This window comes from Plectropomus leopardus, chromosome 11 (assembly GCF_026936395.1).
Source record: "Plectropomus leopardus strain MGB_pleo_1.0 chromosome 11, ASM2693639v1, whole genome shotgun sequence".
Classification (NCBI taxonomy): Eukaryota; Metazoa; Chordata; class Actinopteri; order Perciformes; family Serranidae; genus Plectropomus; species Plectropomus leopardus.
In genome coordinates, this window is record NC_142186.1 from 35793069 (window position 1) to 35807741 (window position 14673).

The 14673-nt window shown below is 35.6% G+C and overlaps 3 protein-coding genes across 4 annotated transcripts; all 3 read right to left on the bottom strand.

The window, feature by feature from the left end:
* Positions 1-438: 438 nt before the first annotated feature.
* On the bottom strand, positions 439-3449 carry LOC121964740 (uncharacterized). 2 transcript variants are annotated; one of them, XM_088084729.1, is made up of 4 exons: positions 3291-3449; positions 2134-2278; positions 743-851; positions 439-638 (listed from the first exon to the last, which is right to left on the bottom strand). In XM_088084729.1, the coding sequence occupies exons 1-4, from the start codon at positions 3352-3354 to the stop codon at positions 513-515; spliced, it is 444 nt and encodes a 147-aa protein (XP_087940855.1). In that variant the 5' UTR covers positions 3355-3449; the 3' UTR covers positions 439-512. The 2 variants fall into 2 exon arrangements, with proteins under 2 accessions (XP_087940855.1, XP_087940853.1); XM_088084727.1 differs by having other exon boundaries at positions 2134-2308; positions 3291-3372.
* Positions 3450-4151: 702 nt separating this feature from the next.
* Positions 4152-6262, bottom strand: LOC148188335 (uncharacterized). Its single transcript, XM_088084730.1, has 4 exons — positions 6104-6262; positions 5861-5981; positions 4646-4754; positions 4152-4569 (listed from the first exon to the last, which is right to left on the bottom strand). The coding sequence occupies exons 1-4, from the start codon at positions 6180-6182 to the stop codon at positions 4444-4446; spliced, it is 435 nt and encodes a 144-aa protein (XP_087940856.1). The 5' UTR covers positions 6183-6262; the 3' UTR covers positions 4152-4443.
* A 2143-nt stretch (positions 6263-8405) lies between these two features.
* Positions 8406-14173, bottom strand: LOC121938391 (uncharacterized). The gene is made up of 7 exons (XM_088084912.1): positions 14012-14173; positions 13020-13182; positions 12724-12838; positions 11675-11804; positions 9822-9984; positions 9576-9690; positions 8406-8613 (listed from the first exon to the last, which is right to left on the bottom strand). The coding sequence occupies exons 1-7, from the start codon at positions 14118-14120 to the stop codon at positions 8482-8484; spliced, it is 927 nt and encodes a 308-aa protein (XP_087941038.1). The 5' UTR covers positions 14121-14173; the 3' UTR covers positions 8406-8481.
* Positions 14174-14673: the final 500 nt, after the last annotated feature.

The following is a 14673-nucleotide window of genomic DNA, read 5'->3' on the forward strand; positions in this document are numbered from 1 at the left end:
ATTTATTTATTTTTTAATTGTGTTTGATTTATTTTACACGTTTCCCTTTTTTTGTCATTTTCAACCAAATATTTATACATTGTTTTCTTGTCTGTGTATTGTACTGGTGTTTTTGCAGCCCATGGGTTTTGTCAGGATTGTTGCAGTTGGTGGGATTATTTTAGTTGTGTGTTTTTCTGTTAGGTGTGGTGGGAGGGTAAAGGGAGAAAACATGACAACAAAAGGGATAAGGTTCAAGTGCTCTGAGATTTGTATACCTTACATTGTTCTTCCAAAAAAAACATAAAAATAATTTTAATAATAATATCTATCAATCTATCTATCTAAGTATCACATTGTTCATGATAAGTTACGATAAATCTGGTACTAAAATTGTATTTTGGATGTCAATAAACATATATTGAAGCCTTTTTGTAAAATTAAAAACCACATGACACCTTCTACGAAATGTCACATTTATTATTTGTCCATCAAATAAACTCAACCTCAACATTTCATGATATCTTTTAACTTTACTGTTTTATCATCCGACGAGATCCCAGGTGACAGTTATCAAAGATGAGACTGTAGTCGGAGCCGCCGTCTGCCACAAAGTCAGATACTGTCTTCGTCCCCTGGAAATCCACCGTTTTAACAACCTGTAAGGATGAAAATAAAACAAAATAATAAGTTGAGAGTTGAAGCCACTGACATTATGTTCTATGGTGAAATTAATCTATTTTTGGAAAAACACAAGATTTACCTGCCAGTCTGAGCTCATGTGTCGAGCGTTGGTCACCACCGTCTGAGAGGAGACGCCATAGTTTCCTCCTTTATGGATGAGCCACTGAGATCCGTCAGCCAGCGTCACTCTGAGAAAGAAACAGTAAACTAAAGATGTTGAAGGGACTTTGTGCCTGCAGCATCCATCAGCTCTCTTTTTAGTTTTGTTTATTGTGTAAAGTCTGACAGGCGTTCCTCAGGGTCCTCTATTCAGACCACTTCTGTTTCCACATAAGCAGTTAGATTCGTATGTGGGCTGTCAATAAAGCTGTATTAGCACAGGACTAATATAAGGGGACCTTTGATGATTTAGAAAATACGTACCTCATTAACCCTTAGGGTCCGCTTTAATATTACACACATTCATATCGCTCTGCACACAAAATGAGCTTTTCAGAATCAAGTTTATAGATATTCTACATTAATATTATTTCTACCTTCAATGAGTTAAATTTTAACCAACATCAGTCTTAATCATAAATATCAAATGTCCATTCATTTTTCAGAATTTTAGCCCTTTAAATGCCAGGATTTTGTCTTGATGCCACTATGTTTGCAGATTTAAAAAAACAAACAGAAAACACTTTTTTTGGATTAACACAGTCTGAGATATGTCAGTGATAAGCAGCCACACTGACTGACAGTGCACCTGGTGGGTATAGCATGTATTTTCTCCATATGCTAAATATGGTAAAATGCTTTTAAAATGTTCTTCCTTTGTTCTCATATAACACTGTGATGGACACTTTTTAATGGAGCATTTAGAAACATCCCAGCTAGTGATTTTATATTCTAAAAATGTTGTGAGAATGGTACAATGTAATGTTTTAATAACATTTTCTTTTAGTTCACAGAATATTTTTCATAATGTAAGGGTAATATCTCTATAAATATCAACATATGTTAAAAATATGTTTTTTGGTTAACATATCACATTACAAGGATCAGGATTACACATTAAATTTTCATAAAGCTTTTCTCCATATGCTAAATATGGTAAAATACTGACACCATCAGGTGGAAAATAGTAATAGAAATTAATGGAAATTAATGAAAATTAAAAGTCAAAAGCCCAGAATGACACCCAGAAATAATACAAGTAATGTTTTTCTGCTTTGATGGCTGTGGGATCAAAAATGTCAGTTTGAATGGGTTTCAATGGAGCATTTTTTGATTTTAACAGTCTGAATGTAACTATTTAGTTTCCACAGTGTATTTTAGACTTATTGTAGGAGCTGAGCTGGAAATTCAAGATTAAACAAAAATACACAGTATGGATTATTGAATGATCTTCTGACGGATGAGAAGGCTAAATGTGAGCAGGCCCCCTCAGGTGCTGCTGGGTGACGGACAGCGTGGTTGTGGACTGACCTGACTCCTGAGTGGCTGATTGGTCCCAGCGTAAAGGGCATCCCCTCCAGCGGCCTCTTCATCCTCTCAGCCTTAAAGACGGCAGAGTTGTAGAGCCTCGTCAGCTCTGAACCTGACACATCGTAGTTGTGGTTTGGAGTGCCGCCTGTCGAAGCAGTAAATTGATGTTTCCTTTCTACAAGCAGGACTTCATAGAATTACTTCAGCAGAGAAATGACTGAAAAAAAAAAAAAAGTTTCAATACCTAAAGTAAAGCACAAGTACTTTAAAAAATTGTCCTTGAGTAAATGTACGTACTCTCCACATCTGCTAAAAAAAAAAATACAAACTCACTGAATTATGACTGCTAACCACTAACATCAAAAATACAATAACTGTTTGTAGAAAAAACCCTACAAGTTGTTCTTTTACATGCTACTTGCACACATGCATCAGTTTTAACCCTTTGTAACCTGAGCAAATTAGCTTGATTTCTTTCAAAAGCATGAGGAGAGGTCAATGAGCAGTTTAACAAGACAGAGCAGAAAAATGTGCAAGAAATTAATTGCCCAATAAAATGCTTGAAAATAAGCAAAAAAAAAGGTAAAATAAAAGTAAAAAGAAAGCAAGAAAATGACCTAATATAAAATTTTTAAAAAGTGAATTTATCTTATACATTATATTATCTTTCCCTCTGAGATCATTTTAAATTCAAAATATTATGATTATAAATATCCTTTTCAGACCTTTTTCCCTATATTTTTTGTGTGTGATTAATTATTTTTAATTAATGTTTTGCAATTTGTGGTTCTTTGAAACCTGAGCAAACAGGTTTGATTTCTTTCAAAAACATGGCGAAAAAGTCAATGACCGAAGGGTTAATACGTATAACTGCCTACATGTACAATGCTAAAAGCAAGAGTTGTGTAACGACAGGCTCCTCTGAGTTTAGGTGACGTCATTCTGGCTGAAATAAAGCTCTTTTTAAAGGTTTTTAAAAGTTTGGACTACAGCATTTTCACCAACAGTAAAAGCGGCAGATCTTTTTTATCTTCTCCTGCTGAAGGTAAAAAATTAAAAAGGAGGAAAAGAGTTCAGTCTCCCAAAATGCAACTCAGGTAAAGAAGCAAAGCTGTTATTTAATTTTCAGACACCCCAAACCTGAAGGGATTTTTTACCTCCACCGGTGGAAGACTCCACAGTGACAGCCAGCAGAGTGAGCGTCAGAGCGCACAGCAGCATCCTGCAGGAAAACCTCTGGGATTATAATCTGCTTTCTGTCTTCTCCTCACAGTTCAGCGAGACATTGAGGAGGGATTTCAGAAAGTCCTGACTCTGTTTACCTCCTAGTTAATCAATAACATCAATGTTTGTCTCTGGGCAGTTTAAATCTGTAATTTCCAAAGTGCTGAAAGCAACAAAAAAAAAAAAAAAAACAGATTACATCACATTAGTGATAGGAGAAGGACATTTTGGAGAGAATCAATCCTGGGAAACTGTTCCCTTCTTTCGGCTGCACAATACAAGGCAGTAATTATAATATAATATTTAAGGGGACACATCCCCACCAATATTCACATATACTTAAAAAGTCCTTCCCCTAATATAATGGTAGAAAATATAAATAAAAAGTGCTTTGCTATGACAGGTAACCCAGCAGCACCATCTGAAATAAATCAATTACAAATTTATCAAGAAAGATTAAATTTAATGTTTTTCAAATTCAAATGGCAGAAAAATTAAACTCTAATGTTTCTAAATATTTTAGTATTGAAATAACCCTTTATTAAAACTGTAAACATAACCTTTTTTAAAAAAAACAACAAAAAAAGCAAACAAAGATTATTATTATACTGTATAATAATGCACATTTTATTATTTTCTTCTTTCACATCCATAAAAAAACCAATAATGAGATATTTTATATGAGACATTACATGTTATTTTTGTTTTTTTAAATTAGTGAGATAAAATGGTCGATACAAAAACAAAAACAGGTGACTGCGCGTCAGCAGCTGAGAGAGAACAAAGACAAGATGGACTGAGCAATTCAATTCTTTATTCTTTAATTTCATTTTATTTCTTTTAGCAGCTGGATCATAATGCGTACCACAGAGGGTTAGTTAAAACAGAAAAGAAAGAAAAGGCAAAGATATGATATTAAAACAAGATAAGCAGGAAACAGTGAGAGTTGTATAAAAACATTATGTAAACGTATCGGTGAGCGTGGAGCCCTCCACTGGAATAAAAAGCACACGACACCTTCTGTGAGGTTTCCCCTTTATTGTGTTCAGCAGAGGAAACTAGCTGCAGCTGCAGAAACATTTGTGTTTACTGCCTCATCATTCGAAGAGACGCCCAGTGACAGTTATCGAACAGGAAGTTGTAGTTGGAGCCACCGGTCCTCACAAAGTCACCAACAGTCTTCCTCCCCTGGAAATTTCCAGTTCTCACCACCTGCACAGATGGCAAACGCAGTTAAAGCAAATCAGTAAAGATATGAATGTATTTTGGAGGAAACGTTAAGATTTACCGTCCAGTCGGAGGCCATGTTTCGAGCGCTGGTCACCACTGTCTGAGAGGAGATGCCAAAGTTGTTTCCTTTGTGGACGAGCCACCTGGATCCATCACCGAGCGTCACCCTGAGACACAAGCAGAGTTATTTTATACATTAGGGACTGTTGGTTATTGATATTAACTGGGAAGACCTTATGTTTTTAATTTTAGCTTAAGGGAATTTAAATGGCTGTATTGTTTGTCTATTTTACTGACGATTTTTAAGGCCAACTTGCCTGACAAGCCTGTGAGTTTGAAAGGCATGTTTCTTTAAAAAAATCCCCCCAAATTACACCTTTTATCATAGCCACAATGTATTAAAAATATCGTAGATTTTTCTTAAAATATTCGGATTCGCAGGTGAGGTGCATACAATTTTAAGTGGGTGTATTTTGTATTTATTTTACTGTCAATATAAATGAAAGAAACTGCATTTTTCTCTCTAAAGGTTTTGATTGTTTTTGTTTTTTGAAGTTTTTTGGCAATTTTTTTCTTTAAAATGTGCAGATTTTTTTCTTTAACATTTTTTGGTGATTTTCTTTACTCAAAAAATTTCTGATGATTTTTTTCTTTAAAAAGTGTGGTTTAAGTTTCCTTTAAAAAATGTTGAATTATTTTTCTTTACATTTTTAGACAATTTTTATTCATTTATTAAAATTTTTGGTGTGTTTTTTTTTTAAATTGCTAGAATGATCAAAGCCAGATACTGCGAAAACAGAAATGATCACCTGATTTTAAAAAAAATGATTCTTTGGGGAGCGGCAAGCAACTTTAAATGGTTGAATTTTGCAATTATTTTATTTCCAATTAAGTCAGTCAGAAAAAACATAAACAAACCTGAGCTTAAACCGCTGATATTTCATGAAAGTCACATTATCGTACATCTCATTTAAAATCTGGCAAGAGCTAAACTGCTGCATGAACTAACCAGCATGCACGGCCGAGGCTTTTTACAACTTTCTCCAACTTTCAAACATCAAAATGTTAAATTTTAAAATCTATCTGCTCATTTCTGGTGGATGGAGGGTCATGCATTTTCCCAAACTCACTCAAGGAGGCTCAAGAAAAAAATTGCAGCTTTAAGGAGGGTCAAACAAAAAACGAGTTGCACCCCTGCCACCCGCTCTGGCGATAAATAAAGAACAGTCCCTTGGCTGTGCTCTTGCTCTGCTCAGTGTGAGTACGGACTGACCTGACTCCAGAGTGGCTGAATGGTCCGATCATAGATGAACTGGATCCCAGCGGCCGTTTCATCCTCTCAGCTAAATAAACTGGGGAGTTGTAGAGGCGCGTCAGCTCTGCCCCTGACAGGTCTGAGAGCAGCAGATCAGGCGCATTAATCTAAACCGTCCTTGACGTCACAGAGAGGTTTAAGAGCAGCATCTTATGATAGTTTAAAACCACGCTTTACTGAACCACCCCCCGAATTACTTACTGCCATCAGACCAGGACTGCACAGCCACAGCCAGCAGACTCAGAGTCAGAGCGCTGAGGAGCATCTTGAAGAAAAACATGTTGGATTCAGATCTGGTTTCTGTCTCACTGTCGCAGCTCAGAGAGACGTGCAGCTGATTTTATAGCGTCAGACTCTCCTCCCTGTTTGGGCACAAGGTTAACATCAGTGTTTGGCAGGATGCATCTGTTATTTCCACTTTGCAGACAGTAAAAAACCCAGATTTCATCACATCTGCAGATAAACACTTAAAAGTTTAACTATATGACACAAACAGCTACTTCAGAGTCGTGATAATTATACTCTGAGGTTAATCTTCAAACCTTTACCTAACCCTTTGAAACCTAAACAACCTAGCTTGACTTCTTTCAAAAACATGGGAAGAAGGTGATGAGGAACTTACCAGAAATGCCCCCCCAACACACACACACACACACACACACACACACACACACACACACACACACACACACACACACACACACACACACACACACACTCACACACACGCGCAAAACCCCTGAAAAAATAGCAAAAAAAATGACAAGAAAATGACGAGAAACAAGAAATGAATCAATAAAGCACTAATATATAAATGTATCTATCTGTAATAGAATATAGAATAGAATATTTCACCTTGACCTTTGACCTTCAACCACCAGATTCTAATTAATTTATTCTTGAGTCTAAGTGAATGTTTGTGCCAAATTTGAGGAAAATACCTGAAAGCCGTCTTCACATATCGCATTCACGAAAATGAATCGGATGCAAGGTCACAGGGACCTTGACCTTTGAACACCAAATTCTAACCAGCTTATTGTTGAGTCCATGTGAATTTTTGTGTCTTTTTATTTTTTTTGAGATCAGGTTTACGACAGTGGGTGGGCGGGACGTACGAACGAACGGACAACCGGAAACATCGAGTTCTATCGTCGGCACGGAGGCATAAAAAGTACAAGTACTTAACAAACTGCCCTCGCTACTACACACACTCAACACCACAACACCTTGACTGTCATTCATTCTGCTTTTTTTAATGTTGTTTTTGTTTGTCCGTTTGTTTGTTTGTCCGTTTGTTTGTTTGTCCGTTTGTTTGTTTGTCCGTTTGTTTGTTTGTCTGTTTGTTTGTAAACATGTCTTGTCTTGTGTATTAAGCTCTGCCTTGTGTTGCCTGTTCTCATCTGTTATTTCTTGCTTCATTAAAATTGTTTTTTTTAAAAAGTACAAGAAATGGATAAGAATTATTAATAATAATATTATTATATAATTATCCTGGCTCCTCTCTGTTTACATCCAACTTGTTCTAGTTAATCAAAAACATCAGTGTTTTTCACTGAACAGACTAAATCTGGAATTCCCCAAGTTTTAAAAGCAAAACCAAAAATAAGGTCACACGAGTGTTTCGAACCAGTTCTGAGAAACTGCCTGTTAGGTTTCACTTTTATTATCCTGCTGCTGCACAACACAGCAGAATGGATCATAAAGTAAAAGTACAAGAACCAAAAACAGGAACTGACCCAACAGAGTACTAAAATAAAACAAAAATAATAAATATACATAACAATAGTTTGTGATAATTCTAATACTTATGAATATATATACATATTTTGGTATTTTTCCATTGCTATTTAACATTTGTCTAATTATTTTCTCATTTTTTATCTATTTTTAAGGTAATTCTTTACCTTTTTTTTTTAATTTGCAAGAAATTTCATCCAAAGTTGTTTGTTACCTTTTCCTCCATGTTTTTGAAAGGAATTACTTTAATTTTCTCAACGTTGCAAAGGTTTACATTTTTGGGAAAAGCACAACAAAACTGATGATGATCCGGGTTTCAAAGGGTTAAATGTGATGTGAGGTCATCTATTTTCATTTGTCTTTTATCTTTTTATTCTGTCTTGATCCTGCTTAATATTATCATAATTAATAAATATAGAGGCCAAAAAGGAAAAACGTAGCAGAAACTCTGTATGTGTGTGTGTGTGTGTGTGTGTGTGTGTGTGTGTGTGTGTGTGTGTGTTTACACAGACACCATGTATACATTTATATGTGAGTAGAGGTCACAGTAAGTGTGACTCAAAAAGAGAAGAGAGGGGGAAAATAATACAATTTTTACTAATAATTACTTATTTATCCAGCAGAATGGTCTCAGCAGTCATTTATGATTCCTCCGCACAGACTCGAGGTAACACACAGCGAGGAACTAATAAACCAAAGGTCACTGATTTGGAAATCAATAAATATGATCCCATATAGGAGCTGAAGAAAACCACATGACCCTCTGTGAGAGATTTCATCTTTATTATCTGAGAAGAAACAACATCAAACGTTCACTCCTCAGAATAAAACTGAGCTCGGTTTTATTTCTGATTCATCATGGCATCCTTTGCATCGTGACAGTTGGCACCAAACAGTTTGTAATCTTTTCCTCCAGCTCCAACAAAGTCAGACATGGTCTTCTGCCCGTTAAAATCTCGGGTGACTCCAGTTTCCTGAGAAAACAGAGAGAGAAAAGGGTTCAGCATTAGAGACTGTTTGGTGCATTTTACACACTTTTCATGCTTCTTTTTTTGGTGACTTTGACTGGCTTCATGCATTTGGGATGAATTTTGGCCAGATTGTGCATTTTAGTGTAATCTGTGAATTTCAAACTCAGCTCCTGCAATAAATGTAAAATACACTGTGGAAAATAAATACTTACATTCAGACAGTTAACCCTTTAAATGCCAGGTTTTTGTCATGATGCTACTATGTTTTCAGATTTAAAAAAACAAAACAAAACATAATAAATGGATTATTTTTAATATAATACATGCTTTTTTTGGGGGGGGGGTAATCTAATCACAGCCCCGGTGCTTAGCTGCAACATGGATTTTTATACATTATTAGTTTTTGTGCACACAAAATGCGCCTTTCAAAATCAGGCTATAAAAAATATTATACATACATGTGATTTTCTGTTTTCAAGCTGAGTAAGTTGAGTCTGTAGTAAAGTAGATTTATTTGTTTATTTATTTTTATTATCACAGCCTGGGATATGTCATTGATTAGCAGCAACACTGATATTATTTTCTATTTATTTATTTATTTAATATTGTTACCAACATCCACTCTGCACACAAAATGCACTTTTAAAAATCTGGCTTTAAAAATATTATACATCAATATGATTTTCTACTTTCATTAAGTTTATGTTTTTAACCAAAATCAGTCCTGATCATAAATATCAAATATTCATTATTTTGAAATAAAAAACCCTAATCAATATTTGATATTTATGCTTAGGACTGATGGTGAAAATTGTTTGCTCTCAGTTACTTCATCCAGCGCTGCTTTTCGCCTGATGTCAGACAGAACATTTAACCCCTTACACTCTGTTTCCTTGAGCAAATTCATTATGTCGGAGCCAGGCAGCGACAAATGAGCACTAATAAATCTATGTTTTCGTGCTCACCGTCCACCTCGAACTCATGTTTTCAGCTCTGGTCACCACCGTCTGATGGGACCCTGGCGGTGCGTTGTCCGGTCCTTTATGGATGAGCCACCGAGAATTATCCTCCAGCGTCACTCTGAGAAATAAACAGCAATTTCAGTCTTTTCAGTATAATTCTTCACAATAATTGTTTGACTCACAATATTTATAAAAATATATCATATCAGCTCAGTGTGTGTGTGTGTGTGTGTGTGTGTGTGGACTCACCTGACTCCAGAGTGGCTGTTTGGTTCCCTTGCTGGAAATAGTGAACTTCCTGGGAAGTTCAGCGGTCGCCCCACCACCTCAGCTGTACGGACTCCAGTGTTGTAGAGTCGGGTCAAGTCACGACCCGACAGGTTGTCGGGGTAATTGTAGTTCTTGGAGCCACCTGACACACACCCCTCAAAATTAAAATGATTAAAAACTAGAAAAAAAAACAACCACCCAAAAATCCCCTCAGAATTATTTAGGAAAAAAAATCTTTAAACACAAAACTATTTCAAAATGAAAAAACATCAAAATTCAAAATGATAAAAAAAAAAACAATAAAAACCCCTCTAAAATAAAAATAGGTAAAATAACCCAAAAAGCTACAACAAAACATCATATTTGATGCAAAAATCTTACTTTGTAAATGAACTAAAACTGGCAGATACATGTAGTGAAGAAAAAAGTATATTTTCCTCTGAAATGAGGTGGAGTAAAAGTATAAAGTAGCATGAAAAGAAAATACTGAAGTTCAAGTACCTCAAATTCCTACAGTACTTGAATAAATGTACTTAGTTACATTCCACCACTGCATTCTGTTGTTGTTTTAAACCACATTTTATTGCAGAGTCTCCCCAAAAACCCAATATACTTACCGCTGCTGCTGCTCTTGAAGTTAAACATGTTGGACTATAATCTGGTTTCTGTCTCACCGTCACAGTTTAGAGAGACGTGCAGCTGATTTTATAGCGTCCAGACTCTCCTCCCAGTTTGGGCACAAGATTAACGTCAGTGTTTGGCAGGATGCATCTGTTACTTTCACTATTCAGACAGTAAACCCCGCCCTCCGCACCCCCAATTTCATCAAATCAGCAGAATGACACTCCAAAGTTTAATCATAAAACACAAACAGCTACTTCAGAGTCGTGATAATTATACTCCGAGGTTAATCTTCAAACCTTTTTTTAACCCTCTGAAACCTAAACAACCTGGCTTGACACTCACACACACACACACACACAAACACACACACACACACACACACACACACACACAGAAAACCCCCTAAAAAATAGCAAAAAAGCTTACAAGGAAATTACCAGAAAATAAGGGAAAAAGCAGAGAAACAAAAACAAAAGTAACAAACAAAAACAAACAAGGAAATGACTTAATAAAGCACTAATATATATTTTTTCTGTGACAGAATATTTTAATGACAAAAGTTATATCATTTCTTAGACATTTTCCCTAGTTTTCTGATAAAATATATTACATAATAATGATCAACATTATATATATATATATATATATATATATATATATATATATATATATATATATATATATATATATATATATATATATATTATAGGTATTTTTCGTTTCTTAAATAAAAGCAAAAAAATTAAAAATGGAATAAAACAAACGTTTAACCTGATGGGTATGCAGGACGAGAGGCCAAAAAGGAAAAATGTATCAGAAACTCTGTGTTTGTGTTTGTGTGTGTGTGTGTGTGTGTGTGTGTGTGTTTACACAGACACCATGTATACATTTATATGTGAGTAGAGGTCACAGTAAGTGTGACTCAAAAAGAGAAGAGAGGGGAAAAATAATACAATTTTTACTAATAATTACTTATTTATCCAGCAGAACGGTCTCAGCAGTCATTTATGATTCCTCCGCACAGACTCGAGGTAACACACAGCGAGGAACTAATAAACCAAAGGTCACTGATTTGGAAATCAATAAATATGATCCCATATAGGAGCTGAAGAAAACCACATGACCCTCTGTGAGAGATTTCATCTTTATTATCTGAGAAGAAACAACCTCAAACGTTCACTCCTCAGAATAAAACTGAGCTCGGTTTTATTTCTGATTCATCATGGCATCCTTTGCATCGTGACAGTTGGCACCAAGCGGTATGTAACCTTTTCCTCCAGCTTCAACAAAGTCAGACACGGTCCTCTCCCCGTTAAAATCTCGGGTGACTCCAGTTTCCTGAGAAAACAGAGAGAGAAAAGGGTTCAGCATTAGAGACTGTAGCTGCTGATCACTGACAGATCCCAGACCATGTTGACCACTTCACATGTAGTATATTGAAAATACTTATTTGTTTTGGGTTTTTTTTCAAAATCAAAAAACATAGTGGCATTGGGACAAAACCCTGGTATTTAAAGGGTTAAAATTCAGAAAATAATAATAAAATAATTTTATATGTATGATCAGGACTGATTTTGTTTGAAAAAATTAACTGAATTAAAGTAGAAAATCTTAATCTTATAAATTTTTATAGCCTGATTTTGAAAATTGCATTTTGTGTGCAGTGGATGTTAGTAAAAAAAACAACCTAAAAACCCCTCTAAAAAAATAAAAAATGAAAAAAAAAAGAAAATAATATCAATGTTGCTGCTAATCATTGACAAATCCCAGTCTTTGACAATAAAAATAAATAAACAAATAAATCTACTTTACTACAGACTCAACTTACTCACTCACTTGAAAACAGAAAATCATGAATGTATAATATTTTTTATAGCCTGATGTTGAAAAGTGCATTTTGTGTGCAGAGCATTATGAATGAGTATTTGACACTAAACAAAAAAATCTACTTAGCATGTTGTATATTAAAAATAATTAATTTTGTGTATTTTTTAAAAAAATCTAAAAATAATGGCATCATGACAAAAACCTGGCATTCTAAAAAAAAAAAAAAAAAAAACCTAATCGATATTTGATATTTATGCTTAGGACTGAAGGTGAAAATTGTTTGCTCTCAGTTACTTCATCCAGCGCTGCTTTTCGCCTGATGTCAGACAGAACATTTAACCCCTTACACTCTGTTTCCTTGAGCAAATTCATTATGTCGGAGCCAGGCAGCGACAAAGGAGCACTAATAAATCTGTGTTTTCGTGCTCACCGTCCACCTCGGGCTCATGTTTTCAGCTCTGGTCACCACCGTCTGATGGGACCCCGGAGGTGCGTTGTCCGGTCCTTTATGGATGAGCCACCGAGAATTATCCTCCAGCGTCACTCTGAGAAATAAACAGCAATTTCAGTCTTTTCAGTATAATTCTTCACAATAATTGTTTGACTCACAATATTTATAAAAATATATCATATCAGCTCAGTGTGTGTGTGTGTGTGTGTGTGTGTGTGTGTGTGTGTGTGTGTGTGTGTGTGTGTGTGTGTGTGTGTGTGTGTGTGTGGACTCACCTGACTCCAGAGTGGCTGTTTGGTTCCCTTGCTGGAAATAATGAACTTCCTGGGATGTTCAACGGTCGCTCCACCACCTCAGCTGTACGGACTCCAGTGTTGTAGAGTCGGGTCAGGTCACGACCCGACAGGTTGTCGGGGTAATTGTAGTTCTTGGAGCCACCTGTCAGAGCGGCACATCTGTCACATTAATCCGAATTATTCTCACCGAGAGGCTCGGAGCAGCATATTGTCAGTGCTGCAGGAAGTATTCAGCTCCTTGTAAAAGTACTAATATCACACTATGAAAATGCTCTGTTACAAGTTAAAGTCCTGCATTGAAAATATTACTTAAGCAAAAGTATTATGAGGAAGATGTACTGTAAATGTTAAAAGTACCCAAAGCAGACAAACCTTTACAAAAAAAGAAAAGAGAAACCAAATACATCCAAAATATGGAAACATTTAAAAAAAAGAAAAAAGAAAAAGAAATATACACCCTAAACCTGTAATTAAAGGAGACATCCATTTTTAAAAAAATTAAAACTTAGAAAAAACAACCCCCCAAAATCCCCTCAGAATTACTTTAAAAAAAGAAAAGGGAAAAAACCCATGAAGACAAAACTATTTCAAAAAGAAAAAATATGAAAAACTCAAAATAATTGAAAAAAAAAAACACCCAGATACACAACTTTCTAAAAAAAAAAATTTAAAAAAACCCTCTAAATAAAAAATAGGTAAAAGAACAAAAATATTTACAACAAAACAAAACATCATATTTGATGCAAAAATCTCAAACTGGCAGATAAATGTAGTGAAGAAAAAAGTATATTTTCCTCTGAAATGAGGTGGAGTAAAAGTATAAAGTAGCATGAAAAAATACTGAAGATCAAGTACCTCAAATTCCTACAGTACTTGAATAAATGTACTTAGTTACATTCCACCACTGCATTCTGTTGTTGTTTTAAACCACATTTTATTGCAGAGTCTCCCCAAAAACCCAATATACTTACCGCTGCTGCTGCCGCTGCTGCTGCTGCTGCTGCCAAACAACCAGGACTCAACAGTCACAGCCAGCAGACTGACACTCAGCGCACAGAGGAGCATCTTGAAGGAAAACATGTTGGCTTATAATCTGTGTTTTGTCTCCCTGTCGTAGCTCAGTGAGACATTCGGGTGAGATTTTATAGAGTCTGGACTCTCTTCCCTGTTTAGACACGGTTCACGTGTCCCAGTTTACGTCAGAGTTTGTCTCTTGGCTGGATGCATCAGTGTTTTCCAAACTGTCCAAATGTAAATATCAGATTTCATGACATCAGCAGGAGGAAACTCAAATGTTGCTCAAGAGACTAGCTGACTTTTTTTGGGTCATGATGCCTGTATCAAAGGTTTATATCAATAATATTCAACATAATAATTGTTATAATAATTCCCCTGATAGGGTGTGAGGGCCCCTCCCCCGACAGACGTCACAGCTAAGCCCCTAATGTCCTAAAATCCTAAAAATGTCCTAAAATCCTAAAAATGTCCTACAATCCAAGAAACATTCTAAATTCTTAGAAACATCCTTAAATACTACAAATGTCCTAAGATCCTCTTAATGTCCCAAAATCCTAAAACATCCGAAAATCTGAGAAACGTCCAAAAATCATAGAAACATCCTTAAATCCTAGAA

Excerpts from the sequence above, each read along its gene's own strand:
- LOC121938391 (XM_088084912.1), bottom strand. The coding sequence starts at position 14,120 with ATGTTTTCCTTCAAGATGCTCCTCTGTGCGCTGAGTGTCAGTCTGCTG. Across the intron at positions 11,805-12,723 it reads ACATGAGCCCGAGGTGGACG|GAAACTGGAGTCACCCGAGA; the intron begins GTGAGCACGAAA and ends CTGTTTTCTCAG. Across the intron at positions 8,614-9,575 it reads ACATGAGTTCGAGGTGGACG|GAAACTGGAGTCACCCGAGA; the intron begins GTGAGCACGAAA and ends CTGTTTTCTCAG.
- LOC148188335 (XM_088084730.1), bottom strand. The coding sequence starts at position 6,182 with ATGTTTTTCTTCAAGATGCTCCTCAGCGCTCTGACTCTGAGTCTGCTG. Across the intron at positions 5,982-6,103 it reads GCAGTCCTGGTCTGATGGCA|ACCTGTCAGGGGCAGAGCTG; the intron begins GTAAGTAATTCG and ends TGCTGCTCTCAG. Across the intron at positions 4,755-5,860 it reads TTCAGCCACTCTGGAGTCAG|GGTGACGCTCGGTGATGGAT; the intron begins GTCAGTCCGTAC and ends CTTGTGTCTCAG.
- LOC121964740 (XM_088084727.1), bottom strand. The coding sequence starts at position 3,354 with ATGCTGCTGTGCGCTCTGACGCTCACTCTGCTGGCTGTCACTGTGGAG. Across the intron at positions 2,309-3,290 it reads GGAGTCTTCCACCGGTGGAG|AAAGGAAACATCAATTTACT; the intron begins GTAAAAAATCCC and ends TCCTGCTTGTAG. Across the intron at positions 852-2,133 it reads ATCAGCCACTCAGGAGTCAG|AGTGACGCTGGCTGACGGAT; the intron begins GTCAGTCCACAA and ends TTTCTTTCTCAG.